Raw genomic sequence first — 20,651 nt, forward strand, 5'->3', positions numbered from 1 at the left:
ACACTGCAGTTTACGTCAGCATAACTTGTCATTCAAGGGTGTGAATAAAGCACATACACCCCCCAGCGACATAAGTTACACCAACATAAGCACAGTGTAGACAGTGTTATACCACCACTCATTGGTTTTATTATGCTGACAGGAGAGGACTTCATCAAATGCAGCGCAGCACTGTATGTGTAGACAAGCCCTAAATTACTGTAAGGACAAGGTGGGTGAGGTAGTATTTTTCTTTGGACCAACTTCTGTTGGTGAAACAAACAAGCTTTCGAGTTGCACAGAGCTCTTCAGATCTGGGAAAGGTACTCAAAGGTGGAACAGATTGTTTAGCATAAGAAATTAACACACATTCCAAGAGATTATTCGAGGCGAAGTGACCCATTAACACCTCTGCAGTCACAGGACAAAAGTGGGGGTTTAGGGGGTTACAGATTGTTGTAATAAGCCATAAATCCAGTGTCTTTATTAAGACCATGATTTTTAGTGTCTAGCAAAATTAGGAATGTAAGCTCTTTTGAAGGTGTTGTGCAGCTTTTCTTTGAAGACGAGGACTGAGAGGTCACATAGGGAGCGATCATTCTGTGAAAAGTGTTTGCCCCGGGCAATATGGTGTTTGTGTGTTATTTTTCTGTGTGAGTTCATTCATGAGCATAGTGATGGTCTCATTTTACATACATAGTTGTTATTGGGGCATTTAGTGCATTAGATGAAGTATACCATATGTGATGGGCACGAGTTGGCCCCATATATCTTGAAAGGAGTGCTGCGGGAGGTATAGATCATTGTAGCAGGGGAGATATGGCTGCAGGTTTTGCATCTGTTGTTATAACAGGGTCTGGTGCAGCATTGAGTTGATAGGCCCTAGTCTGTGGGGATTCTGAAACCATTAATGACAATTATTTTAAAGGGGGAGAAAAGCAAAAATTTTCTGTCGGCAAATAATTTTACGACCATCTCATGAGATAGGTTCAATGCCTCCTCTGCATTTAATCCTCTCTCATGTCCTACTCTGCTTTAAAAAAAATCTTTCAGGATTTTTTTTAATTAATTATACAAATCATTAGTATTAAAAAGGTAATGTAATGGTTTCAAGAACAAGCTTCACAGACTATCTGCATATTTAATCATCTCTACTAATAAATTTTTAATCATTCATTGAGTTCAGGTTCTTGTCTTGAAGCTTAACTTGATAACAAACCTAGCAACTGGTAGAACTAATTGGTACAGAACAAGTTAATAATTTATAAAAGGAAAAAGCACTGGGTGTTCTGAAGGTGTGCGGCGATCGCAAGTCACAGATATTTCCGGAAGGGAATAGACAAACAGCAGCAGATGGTAGGAATTCCATGATACACTGCTGCCATCCAGAGGCCAACTTTAAATATTGTTCACATTTCTTTCAGTTGGACTATAAAGCCAACTATAAAGTCAGATTCATTACATTTTAAATATTCATGCATTTCATTAAAGTTAACATTAATTGGGCTACCATACACATTGATTATGCATAGACCATCAAGTGTTTAACCTCTGAAAGCTTGAAAGCTTCAAATAACACACTGTGTCTCATCTTAGATGACTTTAGTGAAATCTTCAGTTATGGCCTGAATTAGGAAAAATTATATTCCAATGCTAAAGGATAACCATTTAAAATATCAGAGAAGTAATTAAAAATAATTTTATTAACTGATTGGGAGAATTGGTGCAAGTTATGTCTTGCTTCCATATATGTGCAAAAAAAAAAACCTAAAATATTTGGAAAACTAATAAAAAGGTAGTAAAATCTCATTGACTGATAGACTACTTAAAGTATATTGTGGAAGCTTCCAATTACATATATATAAAAATGTTGAACATTCAACTTACAAATTAGTCAGCTGCTCTTTTTTGGTGAAAATGACAATTTCAAATTGTATATCATATTAAAAACAAGATGACTGATCTTTTGAACCAGGAAAGGTAAAGTCAGTTTTCAATATTTAATTTAAAAAAAATCTACAAAATATATTTTTCTTCCCTCAGAGAAAACACAGAATACTACAATCCCAAAAACAGAATGCCTATGCTACTGGCAACTTTTGACAGAAGACTGAATTCTTCCCCAACTTTTAGCCAATTATATATCTAATGCTGTAGTATTTATTTGGTTAACCATGACTCAAAGCACTTGAGAATGTACATAACTTTAAGCATGTGCTTTAAGTCAATTTGACTTGAGCACATAAAGTGCTTTGTTGAATTGAAGACTTGCCTGTTAAGTAAAAAACATTTACAATCTTAATAAAATCTTGGAGTTTTTTTACTTTACATTAAAAGAGTTAGGAAATGGCAGATGTCATGTAAACTGAATTCGGCTCTTTTAACATATGTATTTGATAGTCTTTAATTATATCATCAATTTTTTCCCCATAGATTCCCTCCCTCAGGGCACAGGATAAAATATGCTCTAAGAACGAGGTAGCTTTTTAATATTTTTTATTCTGATCATACAGTGTGTCACTATGCCTTATTTACCGTTCACCATCCAAATTCTGCACTGGAATACTGAATTCACTTTTCAGGTGGTTTTCTGTAACAGTCAATGCTGTAGTATCAAAGTGTCTCTCAAACGTTAATGAGTGCACGTTCAACTACGTGGGAGATAGGAATGTTTATCATCCCCATTTCACAGAATGCAAACTGAGCCACTGAGACTATGGCCAAAATTGGTAGTACGCACACTAATTATGGTTCCTCAACCACTGGGCATCCAACTTGAGACATCTTGGAACAATTTTTCAAAATATTTAATATTTTTAACGTACAGAAGTTTGCCATTGACTTCAAAGTGTCCCAAATTTCACCCTTTATACCTTCCATGCACTGTGCAGACACTAAGTAATCCTCACAACATCCCTATGAGGTAGGTGAGAAAGTATCATCCATATTTTGCAGATGAGGAAGCTGACAGAGTTCCAAAGTCAAAGTCAGCATTGGAACTCATCATCTCTGGATTCCCTTCTCAACTTGGGCACCAAGAAAATGAGAAATACATAATTAGGGGCCACCTGGCAAAATTTTGGTTTAAGTGACAGCATCTCATTGAAAGTTCATGGCAGAGGCAAGGATGAACTAAGTTATCCTGGGTGAGATTCACCTGTCTTATTCACTACATGGCTTCCAACTTTTACTAGAAATGGGGCACCATCCACCCTGCATAACCTCTACAAGTGGCTAACAAAGAGCTTAATAAACAAGTTTGTACAATTTTGCCTGTTTAAGACTTGTTCGGAACACCAATAGTTTCTACATGTTAACCTCTCACTCAAGTTGTTTTTTCAGGTACTTCTACCACTATAATTTGATAAAAAAAATTTGTGTTGTCTTTTAAATACCAAATTCTTGGAAGAATTTCAGCTTAGTTTTCTGCTTTAGGCTAGTTTGTCAGAAGTATTGTTAAAATAAAAAAGACAACATTTTTGTCTTCAATACTTCCCAGGTGAAAAGCATTAAAAATGTTCAGACAGTCTGCCAGCTCACTGTACTATATTTTTCCATTAATTTAGCATTTGTGAAAAGTTCTGGATTGGAGAGCCATGGAGTCCTCTGTCCATAGAATAGATAAAGCAAAGTTGGCAGTTCAAACTCTTGAACTTACATTTCTCATCCCTGACCTGGAGGGACCCAAGGTGAAAGGATTCGGTCTCCACTTTCATTCAGTGGTTAACTTCTCTACTGAGAAGGTTGATGACTTGAGTGCCAGAACGGCAATTACAGTATTTTTGAAAGTGACACTTTCCTACTATGAAATGGACCAAAGTAAACAACTTGTTTTAAGTGTCAGATGACAACCTGTGGTCATTATTTGTCTAGTGATGTGGAGGATGTGTGTCTCTTTCTCACATTTGCAATCCCTGGAGCCATGCAATGCCCGGAAGTAAACCTATATACATGGTTAAATTGGGGTTCAACAAATTTCGTTAAATAATGCAATAGCAACTTGGGAGCTTTTTAATTAAAATTATTCTTAGAATAAAATTTGAGTTTATTTTCAGGTTTAATTTTAAAGTTAATGTATTTGGGATGCAAAAACCTTAAAATTCAGTATTAATTTGAATGAGATGATGGGCAACACAAGTTGCATCTTCAATGCATGTTCTGGAATGTTGCTTCTCTTCAGCCTGGTCTCTAGTAGAAAATTATGCCAGCTTAACTACATGACTCAAGGGTGTGAAAAATCAATTCCCCTGTGTGGTGTAGTTAGCTGACCTAACCCCCACCGTAGACAACAAAGTTGATGGAAGAGTTCTTCCTTTGATGGGAATGCGGACTACCTGCCTCAATAGGGAACCTCTCCTGTTGGTGTAGGTAGTGTCTACACTGCACTGAAGTGCTACAGTGGCGTAGATGTGGTACAACACTGTTGTATTCAAGAGTAGAGAGGTCAGGCTCTATTGTCATTTTGAAAACAAACATTTTTACATTTAAGAGGGAAGGGGCTCTGGTGTGTGGCACATGTTGAGTAAGGGTATTTTTTTTGTTTTTGTTTTTAAGTTTTTATGGAAGTACTAGAACACAAGTAGCTATTTAAAGGCCTTTGGAAAAAAGGCTGGAAGCTAATACTGCAAATTTGAACTAGTTGCTGTCCAATTGGTCAATAGTGCAATGTTATCAGCAAGCAGACTGAAAAGGAGTACTTGTGGCACCTTAGAGACTAACCAATTTATTTGAGCATACGCTTTCGTGAGCTACAGCTCACTTCATCGGATGCATACTGTGGAAAGTGTAGAAGATCTTTTTATACACACAAAGCATGAAAAAATACCTCCCCCCACCCCACTCTCCTGCTGGTAATAGCTTATCTAAAGTGATCACTCTCCTTACAATGTGTATGATAATCAAGTTGGGCCATTTCCAGCACAAAGCTGGAGAAAACCACAATCCAGTTTAACTCTTAACTTGGGAAGGAGTTACATTCCACATACCCTTACTTCCAAAATATAACACTAAAATCAAGGCCCTTTTAAGTGCCTATGGATAAATAAAAGATTGCACATATACACATGCATGTTATGTGCACTACAAAATACATATATGCACGCTCATATGCACATCAGCTCCAAATCTGTATAATAAAATGTGGTTCAAGTCACTACTTAAAGGAGAAAACCTATAAAGAGTACTATTACAGCAGCAATAGTACAATTCATAACACAACTGATCCAGAATTAGTCAAGACATTAGAAATAATTTTAATTGGTTAATTCAGAATATTTTCACTTTTGAATGCAAGAAGCCACAAAATAGCATTTAAAAATATAGCGCAAAATAATTTTGTTTTATTTACAAATTAAGTACAATCCAACTTCTAGAGTTTTTCCACCCAAAGTTCATGTTATACTCCACACACACACAATTTCTATTCCACAGTGTAGAGTATTTCTGAATGCAATTAACTCATTTATTAGTCATCTATTACTAACAAGGAGGCACCCTCCAATTTTATTTTGGTAAATAAAGTTGCATAATATTAAAAATATCTGTTTGCATTTGAAAAAAATTCCAGTGCTGCAACATTACATAATTTCACATGATTTCACATGAAATACTTTTTTCTGAAGTTGATTTTTGCAGTGACAATTACAAAGCAAAGGACTTTCTGTATGGAGCATATAAACTTTTCTTTGCATCTGAAATTCATCACCATTTCAATATAATGATTTTTGCCCCGAGGAAATTGCCTTAGAAAAGTGTTCTAGCATCTCCTTTTTTCCCTGTTTGGTGAACTGACTTGGTTTTTGTTAAAGAGCAATTCGGGCACAATAGTGTTTTAACTTGCAAGGTAATACTCCTTTATTGAGCTGGTAGAACTCCACAAGCTGGATGAGATCAGTAAATCTGGTGTGACCATCATCCAGTGTATAAAATAGCTTTCCGTCCTCTTCTAGCTGTAAAAGGGGAACAAACAAAAAGATAACAAAACACTATTGAGCCACAGTGTTTGTCAGACATTCAAAAATATGTACATTGTTGATCTTTAATGAAATCAGGCCTTGTGACATCTTTGTGTAGATTCATGCTCCTGAGTTATTTATAGTCTGTGGGGAAGGGGGGAAACTTAGTGTTCATTCATAGCAAATTAAAACTGACCAGTAGAAAAGTAGTGCATTCTCTAACTTCTTGTCAATTTTAGTTAAATACATAAGGTAAAAGGAAGCAAGACTGAATATGTATTAGAACATTAGGCCATGAAGACTGCTAATGTCAACACCTCTTATGCCTTCTCCTTTATTCAGAGAACATCTGATGATCACACATGCAAAGATTTAAACTGGAACCATAAAAACCTTGAGCCTTCATAAAACAAGAAAACTGAATTTAGATATACTCTCTCTCTCTCTCTCTCTCTCCAAAGAAAGAGGGGGAGGGACAGCTCAGGGGTTTGAGCATTGGCCTGCTAAACCCAGGATTGTGAGTTCAATCCTTGAGGGAGCCATTTAGGGATCTGGGGCAAAAATTGGGGATTGGTCCTGCTTTCAGCAGGGGGTTGGACTAGATGGCCTCCTGTGGTCCCTTCCAACCCTGATATTCTATGGAAGAGGTGTCATATTATAACTGCCTTTTGCCCTACGCTCGTAATACACAATGTTCTGTGTACCTAGTATATTTTGTGTAGCAACGGGTGGCTGTATATTCATAATTACTTTTGTGCACTGACGTAGCCTTTACTGCAAAAGGTGCTTCTAGGCAGGAGCCTTCTATTGTTGGTTACCATGATGGCGGCAGCACACGTTCATTGATGCCGGAGGCAGCAATAGGGGAGCAGGGGAGAGGAAAAAGACTCCTGCTGTTCCAGATCGCCATTAGCATGCTAGCCCCAGGAAGAGAGAGGGAGGAGAATACCCACTGTAAGGTTACCTTGGCTAACTTTAAAATCCACCCCCCCCACACACACAAAGATTTACAGGGAATATTTCCCATTTTAAACTATTACAAATGAATAGCCCCATAATTTGCATCACCCAATTAATTCTTAAGCTAATTCTTTGGCTAATAGAATATCCTCAATCAGCAGAAAAGGGAATCTGAAGCCTCCTGGTACTAAAACATTTGATACTTAACAGTAATATTGATCAATTAATGAAAGAAGGCAATTTATAGGCAGTGGATAGTAGTGCATAAAAGACCCTAAAATGGTGATCGCATTGGAGTATCAGTTACTGCAGCAGAGAGGAAAGATGTAACCATCCTTCTGGGATGGATAAAATTAGTTCTCTTACCTGTAATTAAGGTTTCTCAGTGTAAGCAGCAGTTGCACTGGCCACAACTACTGGGTTATCCTACCCATTCTAAGTCTGGAGGCAGCTTCCTTTTTTCAGATTTCACCAGTCCAGGACCAAACACTACTAGGTAAGGAAGTGTTAACATATATGTCACACTGTGGGTCTGATCATGCCTATTTTCCAGCGAGAAATATGAAGATGCATGGTCATCCATGGGACTCTACGCATGCATACAACGATCATGCCAACATGATAGACATTGCAGAGCTGAAACATTTAGGAGAGCTGAGGCATTTGTTAATCAGGAATTAAAATTTAACAATATTTTTTTTGTTATTCCCAAACTGATGTTTGCCTTGAATTACATGAATATTTCCTCAAGGGAAATAGCTCTTCAGAAGATAAATGAGGAAACCATAGTGTCCAAGAATCTGACATGTTCAGCATGTTTGCAAGGTTGTTATTCTGAATGACTGATCTTTTATTAGAAGATGATTGTCCGAGAACTAGTGTAATTGTATCCCTTTCCTCTCTCAACTTGAACAGCTGAATAGTGATTAGCGTTCTAGACATTAGAAGACACTAAACTGGGAGGAGTGGTAGATACGCTGGAGGGTAGGGATAGGATACAGAGGGACCCAGACAAATTGGAGGACTGGGCCAAAAGAAATCGGATGAGGTTCAACAAGGACAAGTGCAGAGTCCTGCACTTAGGACGGAAGAATCCAATGCACCGCTACAGACTAGGGACCGAATGGCTAGGCAGCAGTTCTGCAGAGAAGGACCTAGGGGTTACAGTGGACGATAAGCTGGCTATGAGTCAACAGTGTGCCCTTGTTGCCGAGAAGGCCAAAGGCATTTTGGGGTGTACAAGTAGGGGCACTGCCAGCAGATCGAGGGACGTGATCATTCCCCTCTATTCGACATTGGTGAGGCCTCATCTGGAGTACTGTGTCCAGTTTTGGGCCCCACACTACAAGAAGGATGTGGAGAAATTGGAGAGAGTCCAAGCGAAGGGCAACAAAAATGATTAGGGGACTGGAACACATGAGTTATGAGGAGAGGCTGAGGGAATTGGGATTGTTTAGTCTGCAGAAGAGAAGAATGAGGGGGGATTTGATAGCTGCTTTGAACTACCTGAAAGGTGGATCCAAAGAGGATGGATCTAGACTATTCTCAGTGATAGCAGATGACAGGACAAGGAGTAACGGTCTCAAGTTGCAGTGGGGGAGATTTAGGTTGGATATTAGGAAAAACTTTTTCACTAGGAGGGTGGTGAAACCCTGGAATGTGTTACCTAGGGAGGTGGTGGAATCCCCTTCCTTAGAAGTTTTTAAGGTCAGGCTTGACAAAGCCCTGGCTGGGATGATTTAGTTGGGGATTGGTCCTGCTCTGGGCAGGGGTTGGACTAGAGGACCTCCAGAGGTCCCTTCCAACTCTGATATTCTATGATTCTAAGAGCAGAATATATGGTGATTAATTGGTAGTGGTGGCCCAGAGTCATAAAGCACAAATTGGGAATGGAACATACAGCAATGAAGGATTTTTTTTAAAAGGAATGTTCAAACATTTTCATAGATGGTGTAGCTCATAACAAAGAAATTGTCTCCTACCATACCCCCTTCCAGCTTCCCAATCACACATCCATTTGTGAATATGCAACATCCCTTCACGAATTGCTGAATAGATTGCTAATATTGGAGACACTGGAGAAATGCTGCTCTCTATTAAATCCGGGAACTCTTTTGATGTGTTCTCTCAGATCTGGAAGGCTAGACTCTTGACTGCAAATGCTACCAAGCAGATATTTCCTCTTCCTCCACCAGGGATCCTATTGCAGGAGAGAGAGGTTTTAGCAGCCATAAAGGATGAACAATACTTGTATTTTTTGCACAGTGCTTCTGTTTGGCAGAACAACCTGCAGAGGTGTATGAGAAATGACTGGCTTTTTGAGAAGGAAAGAAGGGGTACGTCTGGGTCAGAGGGGAGTGGAACTTTCTAAAGAACCACCGAAGTTTCCTCCACAGGAGAAGATAAAGAGCTAGGGGCCTGTTTCCTGATGGGGGAAAGAGAAGGTGGTCTCTGTTTAGCAAGTCAAAGGGGTGCCATGCTGATGGGACTGAATCATTCAGTTTTTTTATGGAATCTAAAAAGCTGTTTCAACTATATTCCATCTGATCCAAGGACAGATAGGAAACAACTGGATAATGGAAGTGCATCATCAGTGGCCCTGACTATAGGGAACACAGGGTGGGTCCAAAGAGGAAAGACGCTGGTGCCAAGAGTCCTCTCCTTGAGCTATTTAGGCCAGAGATACCACCACGACTACCCCATCTGTCACAGCAGTGCAAAACTGTGGACATTTTTGTCCTGGCACTGACTTTGCTTAATGGTTCACAATGATTAAGGGGTTATGGGCTGGTTTTCAAGCACTAGATCAGATTTACTGAATCCCCTGAAGTGTTTCAGCTCCATTTTGCAGCAAAGAGGGAGGTTTCTACGATACTGGCTACAGGAGCAGGGTAAAGCATGGAAATACCAAATGGTGGCCCTCTGAAATCTCATTGGAGCCAGTGAGTCAGGGGAAAGAACATTTGGGGAAGTGCCCAGTCTTGCAGAATAGAAGAATCCCCTGAAAAACCCAACAGGGGAACCTAATTATCAAGAGGTCTGGAGATTTTGGATAGAAGACAGTCTGGGAGGGAGGTTCTTTGAGAAGTAGTAGTTGTGGCTCCTAGGTAAAGGCAAAGCACTAGGGCTAAAGCAGTGCATGAAAATATATTTCAACGTGAAGCAGGATGGAAAGAAAGTGGAAGAACTTTAATACTGCCTCCAGAATCAGTGGAATGGATAGGATGACTCCACTGTCATGTCAAGAGCATCACATGTGATGTAATTGCTTTCACTGAGAAAGTAAGGGAAATATTGCTGTACCTCAGTAAATCCACAAGGGATTTCAAGATTAACCCCAGGTAATTGATCTGTAAAAGCATTATATCAATTTTAACCAAAAAGTGAATGTACACTGAGGAAGAGTGAGAATACCTATCTACCCTACTGGCCTTGTACCTAGATACACCAAGGCAACATGGGGCAGGAAATGGGGCCTGTGATGCTGTATGGAAAGTGGGGGACACTTTAGGATATTATTAACACCAATATTGTAAAATGGCAATGGGTGATAGCAGATATGCCATGTAAAGTATCTGCAAAAATATTATAATTTGTAAGGTATGATATCTTGTTATGTGTTTGTATCACCTTTGTATTGTAACATATATACATGGTATGTCTGTAGTTCCAAACTTGTGCTGTGCATCTTGGTGACACCCCCAGACAGGTTGGCATTAGAACTGCCTACCCTGCTTGACAACCCATTCAGGAACATCAGCTATACAATTGACCCACTGAGAGAAGGCAAGGGATACACCTTGTGACTCAGCAAGGCATGCAGGGGCATGCTTATGGACAGAACTCTAAGGTTTCCAGGCCATGTGCTGGGCAGCTTGTGTTCAGAACAAAGATGATCAAGCTGCATAGCAAAAGATGATAAAAGGCAGCTGTACCTTCTGCTTTTTGTCTTCATTCCTGTTTCTTATCTCTGGAAGAATTTTGCTACAAATGAAGCTCTAAACAAAGGACTCTGTGTGTTACAGAGGGACTTTCAAGCCAGCAGACTCACCAATTCTGCTAGGAACCTGATAGACTGTGAAGTCTTTGTATGTATGTGACTGCTTTACCATCTCTCTTCTTGTTCTTCACCCCGCCCTCCTTTAGAATAGACCTTTAGTTTTAGACATTAAAAGGACTGGCTGACAGCATTGTATTTTGGGTAAGATCCAAACCTATATTGACCTGGTAATGTGGCTGACCCTTTGGGATCAGAAGAGCATTTTATATATGTGAGCAGAGTTTTTTAAATAACTACTCACTGTACGGGTCCTATGTGCTGACTGAGAGCTTCTTGATAACCAGTCGGGGGGGGGGGGCGTTGTCAGAAGCACAGTTAGTGACTGGCTGGGGAGTTTAACTTCAGTGTTACCCACCAGTCTTGGTAGTATCTGCTCTCCCTTTTGCAGCCTACCCTGACCTTGTCATTTCCAGTGAGGGCTGCCTCAGGCACCCAGGTCACTGAACCAAAAAGACTGGGCCCTGAGATATGAAGGAAGCGGCTCTGAACAGAGGCAGTGCCTGTGCATGTGGCTAAGATTTCTAACCTAGGTGGGTCCATTTAACTGAAATTTAAGAAATAAAAAAAGGTGTGGGGCCAGGAGGCTGTGAGACATTTGAAAATAAAACATTTTCATCCCATAAGAGGTGTTTCTATTTAGTTTGAAAAATAGACTTGCCTTCATCTTAAGACAGCTCACACAAAACCCAAACGATATTGCCAAATCTTATAACAAATCAAGCTGCAAGTTCCATAAATGTTTAATTCTGTCTATGCAGGGTTGTTGTAACTGTGCTGGTCCCAGAATATTAGACACACAAGGTGAGTGAGAGAATAGCTTTTGTTGGACCAACTTCTGTTGGTGAGCGAGACAAGCTTTTCTAAGCTTTTCTAGTGTCTAATACTGTAGTACCAATATCTACCATCTTCCATATACCAGAAAAAATAACTTCAGAAGTTTGGCATGCTATTATGCCTTTTCAATTATACACAAATTAACAAGTGTTACTTACTGGTACAATTTGAAAGTGCTTTATTTTTAGTCCATGGCTCATTGACAATACAAACGTTTTGGGGTTACTTTGGCTATCCCGTACCAAGAAAACCCTAGGGAGAGAGATTAGGAATTTTCAAAGTAAGCTCATGTTGAATTGTTAGAAATTTATGGTAGCTTTCCAATGAACACTGTAATGAATTGTTAACACAGTATTAATGAACATCAATAATAAGTCAATCCATCAATTTTGTAACAAAGTTTAATTTCAAGAGTTCTGCTTTAAATCTTTATATGTTTTGAGAAAATATCAGAATTGGAAATACAAGCTTTAAAATAGTCTATTTAATCAAACACTGTCTCTCATGTGAAAAAAATATGCATCTACACAATGATAGATACAGCAGCTGTTATGTATGTCAATGTCAAGATGTAGCTTTTTATCACAGACATAAAAACATGTTTAAGAGTTTGCACTTTTAGCAAAGTTTTGACCAAGATCTTGACAGCTATCAAAATCACAAATTATACAGGGGTAGAATGCCAAGAATTGGCAGCCTGTGATTTTTCACATTGGAATTGTAAAAACTTATTTATTTTCATCAGAAAAAGCCACAGGCACCAATCACCAGTCGATTGACATACGGAAATTTTACCTTAGAAAGTACTTCAGAGCAAAGGAAAACATTTCAGTTTCTATATTCAATAGAATATATCCAATTGATACATTGCTACTTATTTCTTTTAATCTTCAAATAGTATGGCTGGAATTTGGACATCTAATTCCATTAAGGGCTTTCGAAATTCCCAGTCTATGTGAGTGTTGCTCATGTGGCATAAGAGCAAAAGCATATAACATAGCTTGCAAAGTTAGCAGTTCCATGGAAAGTTTATAGGAGATATGGTACAAGACTTGACGCTGACCATATTGTTACAGTTGGCAAATATCTGCATACAACAAACATTAACATCTGTAGAGCAGGAAAATTCCCCTTCAGGATCAAACTCTCAAGCTTACAATACTGGTTGTTTTATTGCAGAGCTCAAGTAAAATATTCTTAATTATCAACAGACCCAATCTTCGTTGGGCTGTTCTAAGATTTGAAAAGCCATTCCAGACCAGTTTTTCTGACAGCCATTGTCCTGGGCACTGTTGCAGCTGGAGGGATGAGGAGGGAGGCTGTCAGGGTGTCTCCCTCCCCACTGCTTACCCTATCTCTATAGAGCAGGGCACGACATGACAGGGCTCAGGAGGGAGGGAGTTTGGTGGCAGCAGCTGCTGTCTTAACTTGCTGATCTACTTAAAAAGGCAGTGTACTTAGAGTGCGGTCAGCTTACTTAAAGCTCTCCCTCTCTCACACACACACACACACACACACACACACGCTGTGTGTCGCTGGCTATCCCTCCATTTGTGCTGCCTTGTAGAGTGTGAGGCTACATTAACAATAAGGTGTTAACCCTTGAGGGCTCAGCCAAGTGCTAGTTCATCATTTAGCAGTAAGACATTCCCTGGGAAATATTCCACCCTCTGACTTCACCACCTCAACCAAGCTTCACAATCATCATTGCTGTGTACAGTATTAAATTGTTTGTTTAAAACTGTGTCTGTATTTTGACTGGTGAAAAAAATTTCCCTGGAACCTAACGACCCCCCCCCCCCATTTACATCAATTCTTATGGGGAAATTGGATTCACTTAACATTGTTTAGTTTAAAGTCACATTTTTCAGGAACATAACTAGAACATTAAGCGAGGAATCACTGTAGCTTAAAGAGATAGAACAAAGCGGTTGGTACAGTTGGAGGGGAGACAATCTGGACTGGACGAATAATACAGAACAGAGAGGGGTAACCACTCCAAAATAAAAAAAAAAGGAAAATGAAGAACGAATCCATTGAAGGAGAAATCCACATGGGTAGAGAATATATGAGTGGCTGCCTCTTGTAGTCACCAGTAGACTAAAAACTAGTCTGCTATCCTCCCCATGCACATGCTGGCAGGGTGTAAGGGTAGTGAGCAACTTGGCCCCGCACACACCACCTCCAACAGACAATTACATGCAAGCGGGAAGCTGTTAGGAAAGTTGTGTGGGAAACGAGGATGATAGGAAACTTATAGGGCCCTCCATTGGCTCATATAGGCCTCCAAACTGCTACACATTCATGTAAGTCCCAAAGCTTTTGAGGTTCTCCCATCACCAATGTAGGTATTGTTATAACCACCATAAAGGAGGATTTATTAGCAATTTTGAAGTTCCTGATCATTTTATATTAAAATAAACTAAAATTCACCAGGATGACCTCAGAACCCTTGTGCTTGGCTCATTTGGAGACATGTCCATGGGAAGAAAAAAATACATATATCGGCAACTATGCATATATTATACCAGTAAAAGTACCTAATTGGGTTTAAATGAGTTATAGAGTGATTAATATACTTAGATGTTTCTAAAAAGTTTTCCCACACCATCTAGTTGCCTAAAAATCATCTCTTTGCCCTTTCCAGGGCTGTGCAAAAAAGTTTTCAGGCTACAGTTAGATCCCATGTATAAATCATATGGTATTTTATAACTCTTAACATTAAGGATGGGCAAACTGGTCCAGAAAACATACAAACAATTTCATTATTTGAGCATTGCACTTTACAGACATTCAAAATAAGGCCCCCATCCTAAGCAGCCTACTGTCTAAATTAAACAACAATATGGATAATTACATCAGACCACAAAAGAAGAGGCTGGAAAGGAGGATCAGGACTCTGCCAACACATTCATAATTTCATTTTAGGGCACATTATAAGGCCCACTCATTTCAACAGCCCTGTCTTTACTGGGCCCCATCCTTTGTTTTTTTAGTTATTTATTTTTTAAACTAGTTAAAGCCTTTCTTAACCCTGTTTTTGTGTTAAGTGTGGCTTATTTCCTTTTAGATGATGGGGTCCCTCAACCCTAAACTATCCTTATGTATGCTTGAGGAGCTTTAAAGCCTACATAACAAACAAAAGTATCCAGGGATAGTTTTTGACACACATCTAAAACCCATCATCCTCCCCCATTAAGCCCACCCTATGTCTAAAAACCATCAACCCCCCACCCCCACCTACACATACAAACACGCATACCTCGGGTGTCAAAGCCCAAATAACCCTGATTTGTAAGAAGTTCCCCGCTTGACCAAATGCATAGTGAACTGGGGTCTTATGATGATTATGATTACAACAATGACAACATTATCCTTTCCATATATCAGAAGCCTAATAGTTTTAAATCCTGTCAGCAATTTATTAACTAAAAATCCTTCAAATAGCCACTAAGAGTCAAATATCATAACCATAATCTCGCTGAAGCTTCTGCCATGCTTTAAAGCAAATATCATTGCTTAAAATTTAGTAGATCCAAAATGAAACATCACAGAGTACGCATTAATATATATATAGACACACACACACACACACCACATCAGTTGTGTGTCAGCCATAAATGTATTTTATTTTTTTGTTGCATTTCCTAAGCTCCACAGAAAAACCAACAAACACATAAACTTGGATTAAAAGTAAAATAAAGATTTAGCGACAAATGCTTTCAAAATTATTATGCACTACTTCACCTAAACTTGGCATGTAGTAAAACTTGGGAAGAAAAACGGCCTAGACACATGCAGTGCTCAGAGACAAACTTTCCAGAAAATAGACAAGTTTGTAAAATTGCTGGAGATTAGATCTGTGACTCATTAGTATTCCCTTCATCCCTTGAGAAAGCAGTTGTACCATGATGAGTCTCAAAAAATGCTTTAAAAATTGTTGGTATCTGTAATTAGGTTCAGCACTCTCTTCACGTGATGGCACCATTATCAGCCTGCTGCAGTTCCTTTCCATGATAGCCCTTGTTAAACTATTAACTTTCCTCTTTTATAAGCCAGTATGAACACTATTTATCAGGACACACATTAGAACAGCAGCCTATAATCTGTTTGCATCTGCATAGTGGGTTTCATTGCCTGGAACAGTATCTTTGAATTGACACCCACCAAGGCTCTGCTCAAGGAATGCAGAATTTTGCCTGATACATGGGCAAGCCTATACAGAAAGAACATCTTATTACCCCCATGCAAAGCCTCTACATTCATGGTGGTAGTTCATTTTTTCAGACAACTAAGCAAGTGAAACATTTGTCACATGTTGTATTATCGGTATTTGTGAAAGACTTCTATGCCAGTTTCCGCTAATGTCTAGTACACAATTTGGGCAGATATATGTGTTCAACACAAGCTGCCAGTCCATGATTACTGGTACAACCAGTTTCAAATAATTCTAGACAGTCTATTCGACAAGATCCCTCCCATCAAACTGCAATGCACATCTCTCTATAGACACCAGGGTATTATCACACACTAACATGGTACAGAGGTAACTTTGAGTCACTTTCTAGGACCTTTCAAGGCTCAAATGGTATTGCTCTTTGCTCCTCAATCCACTGTTTCTTTTCATTTTTTTCCATTTAAAACCCGGTTTTGCATTTTGGTTCTACTAAAATATGGCTCAACTTTAAATCTGCACACCTCAGAAACATTACTTGCTGGGTTTATTACTAGAAATCTTACTTCCCTTTATTAGACCAGCTTCTAATATCATTGCAGTGAAACAGAATTCAAGGAGGATGGAGCTCTTGGTTTTGCAGCTGAGATTCAGAGCTCTACAATGGAAAATGTTTTCAGCCCTGTGAGCCACTTTTTGTGCAGCCCTTTCTGACAGATATAGGAAACTGTGTTAAATCAGTGATCTGAAGGGGTTTCCATTACTCTAAGCTTCAGAAAGATTTGAAGTGGTGGCCCAATATAATAGGTTAGACAGATAAGAGTTCATATCTGGAAGGCCAGCAGGTAGGCCAAAATAAGAGGGGAATGTATACAGGTAAATTATGGGACTGAGGAAGCCCTAAACTTTAATCACAAAATGCAGCTGTATTACAGGAAGGCAGGAGAAGAGATTTAGAAGCAATAAAATAAATATGAAGATTTGGACAAATAAATATGTATTATCTTTGTACTTTTTTCAGAGAAATACTTTAAATATTCTATCATTAGAAGACTAAATGACTCATCCTGAAGTTCAACATTTACGCTCTCTCGCAATTACTTTCATAGCATCTCTGCTCAGTTTACAAATTAAATGGATTCTTCCAACAGCCAGCACTAGAAACTCAACCTTGGATTTGAAAGTCAAGCAGCGTTTTCTGATTCATCATGAGTAAGTGATGCCGGAATTCAATTTTAGGCCCTGATCTTACAGTTGACAGTGCAGAAAACAGAGTGTTGTGCCAATCCGAGCCCATTGATTTCAACATGGCTCTGTGCAAATGCAGCAGTCCATCCACTCAAGTGCAGGATCAGAACTTTAGAGCACTGTTTTATTGAACAAGAAAGATGCCTAATACAATCCAAATCATTCTCCAATAACTCTAATAATATGAATGTTTTTTATATTATTTACATTAAGTAAGCAGATATCACAACACAACCCCTTCAACAAGCAAATAATGTTTCTACATAGTTATTTTTCTGACCATACCTACAACCCAAAAAAGTTAAGAAAAAGAATCAGCTTACCCATCTACAAGTCCTTGCTGTAAAATAAGTCGTTGAGCTTCATCCCTAGAGATTTTATGGTGAAACCACAATTGTGTTCTGTGTATAGCTAGAAAAATTATAAAGATCTTAGTTTTAACAATATTGTTTTATCACAAACATTATTGCATCTCTTCTACGGCTGTAAATTAACTCACACATACCTACACTGGATGTGGCGCTTTGAGAAGTGGTAGGACTTCCATGTGTGTTGAGTCGTAAACACCCTTTTCTCTGAGTGGGAGAGGAAAAAAAAAATGTGTCAAAGCTTTCTGTGTGAGAATAAAATTAGAAAAAATACTTTGAAAAAAGTAGAGGTGTTTATACCCGCCATGCTAACCCTTCTTCAACTGCAACTGAAAGGGCTTCTGTTGGATTTTCAATAACTCTGCTTCTATGTCCTGAGAAGTCCATTGCTACCAAGGAATTTTCTGAAATGCTTCTCTGGGGGAGGGAGGGGGCAAAAAGAGGGGAATTCAGATTTGAAAGAAAAAAAAAGTTTAGGAGGTTTCTAAACCTTATTTTGAAATATTATATTTTGCCAGTTGTGTTTCAAATTTTTGCAAGGCTTTCCCCTCTCAACCAAGATTTGTTTCACTTTGGACAACATTTGTAGTTCTAATTCTCTTCAAGGGGGACTATCCAGCTGAACTTTAAGGTTTGGCCAGTCGGCAAGATAATTGTGGGAGGAAGGAGAAGGTAATGGCTACTTAGTATTGTAAGACTTATAATGTGTCTTGTTTTTGCATCACTGCAGCCTATAGTACCTGGTCTGAAGATGCTTAAGCTACTGAAGACTGGTCCTCACCAGCTGTAGTTGAGGCTGTGGATTTAAACTATCTCAGCTTGCTATTTATGGCTAGTTAAGACAGTTGTCATGAGACACTGGACACAAACTTTTGCTTTGCTTACTTCAAACGAAAGCCTTCATCTACCAAAAAAGCCACACAGGTCGGAATTTGAGTATGTAGTCTCATTAATGCTATCAAACTAGATCCGTACAAAATAACTGTACTCACACATTGAGAAGTAATTTCAACTTCCCTGAAACTCAAATACGGTTACAAAAAAAACCAAAAAACCAACACAGTGAACCACTTCCAAAGGACTAAACATTTCCAAGACGATTCTGTAATATTCCATCGCTGTTCTGTGACTCTGATACATTAAGAGAGAGGGGAAGTCAAACAAGGATGCAATTTCCTTTTCAATGGCCACACTGAATAGAATAGAAAAAGATAAGGAAAGAAAACTGCAAACCATGAAAAAACAATGCAACCTTTTTGATTGCTAAATCATACACTGATGTGACTGCTATGGTACAGTTGTGAAAATATAGCTTTTTCCAAGGTCCCATCTAAATTTAAGAGTGGATAGACGATGGGCCTACCTACTATTACTGCTTTTGAAAACTGCTAAACATGCACCACTGAATATGATTTGGTGCTCAAAATGCAGACCTCTTTCAAACAAAACAGAGCTACTCAACTCACTACACTTAGTTCCATGTGACTAGGCAGGCTGAGATGAGGTATGGGGAGGAAGAGAGATTATTCCATTCAGGAAACCCACTTTGCTACACAAGTAGGAGAGCCTATTAAAACTCCACACTTCAGCATGGACTCATCTGTGTCCAAAGTTGTGACATAGCATGGCCAGCCTGTACAGGCTGAAGTTAACCATGTTTAGACCAGGATTTTTCTGCTAGTGCTCAAAGAGCCAAAAAGGCTTATTTTTTTGAGACATCAAGCCGTTCTGGAATAGAAGATACCAATAACAATCTTATTTTTATTGTGTGGCTTTGGCACTTTCCTTTCTGTTCAAAAGCCCTTTACAACACCCCTAAAACCAGGAAGGGAAATTGAGATGTCCTTCAGACCCTTGGAGAAAGATTCTCATACTCTACTTTGTTTCTCCCCTATCTCTCTCCCCCATCCCCTATGCCATTAAAGTCAACCAAAATTGCGAAATACTTGGGGTATGTGTGAATGTACACTCGGCTTCACAGTCTAAACTTCCAATAGAAGTTTCTGTGGGACCACTAAGAGGAATTGAGTAATGTTAGATTGTATGCCTTAATGGATTGTAAGATCTACTCTAGTGCTTTCTGTTAAGCTCCTGGCTGTTATGAAGGAGCATAAAAACAGTAAATGCAAGTTCGTGTATAAAATATTCTAACTGAGGGGCAGGTTTGTGAGACGGAAGTAATTTAATGTTTTATGTAATTGAGTAAACATGGATTCATGGACAGGGAAGACTCAAAGTTAGCACAAGCACTTGTATCTTAGGCATTCAGGTTTATAAATTGAGCTTGATACTAAGTACACTAGCTCCACAGTAACCATTGCTGGGCACTGGGATATAAATAAATAGAAAAACCCCTACCCTTCTATAATTTGAAGCAATGTGTAGAGAACAAAACACATGCCTAACCAAAAATCTCTGCCCTTAAAATATTCCTATTCAGTTCCAACCCTAGAAAGATTACTTTAGAACTCAGATAAATGGAAGTAGAAGAGATTTCAACAACATGTATTAGGACAGCCTATCCTATCAAAAACATTTAATTGCAATTACTTCATCAGAGATCACAACTGAATGACTTCAAATCCTGGGGCCATATCCTGAGCTGAAGATTGGGCCAATGAATTACAGCCTACTTAAACTTTTACCAAGGTACAAACAAGGACTGGATAAAAGGCAATGTTTGCCTGTAGGGGAGTTTAGAGAATGGGACCTGCATTGCTGAGACAGTTGTGAACTATGATTCAGGGATGTGAAAAATTAACTGCTTTTTATACTGAGAATGAATATACAGAATAATCTCAGTTTGATCATTTATATTAATCCTTTTTCAAGAGTGCTGCTGGACTGATTGGTTTCTTTATACAAAAGTGGTGAATTGCTTAATATTCCTCTTAGCTAGAGCATGGTTCAAATACAGGGCTAGATTCTCTCCTGCACCAAGATCCACTCGGCACAGAAAGAGACACAGGGGGAGTGCATGTCAAGGAATCAGTAAGGGCTTCCTGACTGGCTCAACCTCCGGCTCCAATGTCAATAAGGGCAGCTGATCATTCTCCCTAAAGATTTTGGTAAGT

The 20,651-nt window shown here is 39.0% G+C and overlaps 1 protein-coding gene across 5 annotated transcripts in view; it reads right to left on the bottom strand.

Moving 5' to 3' along the window:
- Window positions 1–5,249: 5,249 nt before the first annotated feature.
- GRB14 (growth factor receptor bound protein 14) overlaps window positions 5,250–20,651 on the bottom strand; it is a 102,647-nt gene continuing 87,245 nt past the window's right edge. For 2 of the 5 annotated variants that reach the window (XM_073305649.2, XM_073305650.2), the window contains 5 exons: window positions 17,878–17,994; window positions 17,715–17,784; window positions 17,533–17,620; window positions 11,946–12,039; window positions 5,250–5,927 (listed from right to left, as the gene is read on the bottom strand). In XM_073305649.2, coding sequence (XP_073161750.2) covers window positions 5,781–5,927; window positions 11,946–12,039; window positions 17,533–17,620; window positions 17,715–17,784; window positions 17,878–17,994 — 516 coding nt within the window. In that variant the 3' untranslated portion in view covers window positions 5,250–5,780. Of the gene's footprint in view, window positions 5,928–6,683; window positions 6,851–11,945; window positions 12,040–17,532; window positions 17,621–17,714; window positions 17,785–17,877; window positions 17,995–20,651 lie in introns of all 5 variants that reach the window. The other 3 variants (XR_012154278.2, XM_073305651.2, XM_073305653.2) reach the window with 3 other exon arrangements.

The sequence above is a fragment of the Lepidochelys kempii genome, chromosome 11 (assembly GCF_965140285.1).
Source record: "Lepidochelys kempii isolate rLepKem1 chromosome 11, rLepKem1.hap1, whole genome shotgun sequence".
Classification (NCBI taxonomy): domain Eukaryota; kingdom Metazoa; phylum Chordata; order Testudines; family Cheloniidae; genus Lepidochelys; species Lepidochelys kempii.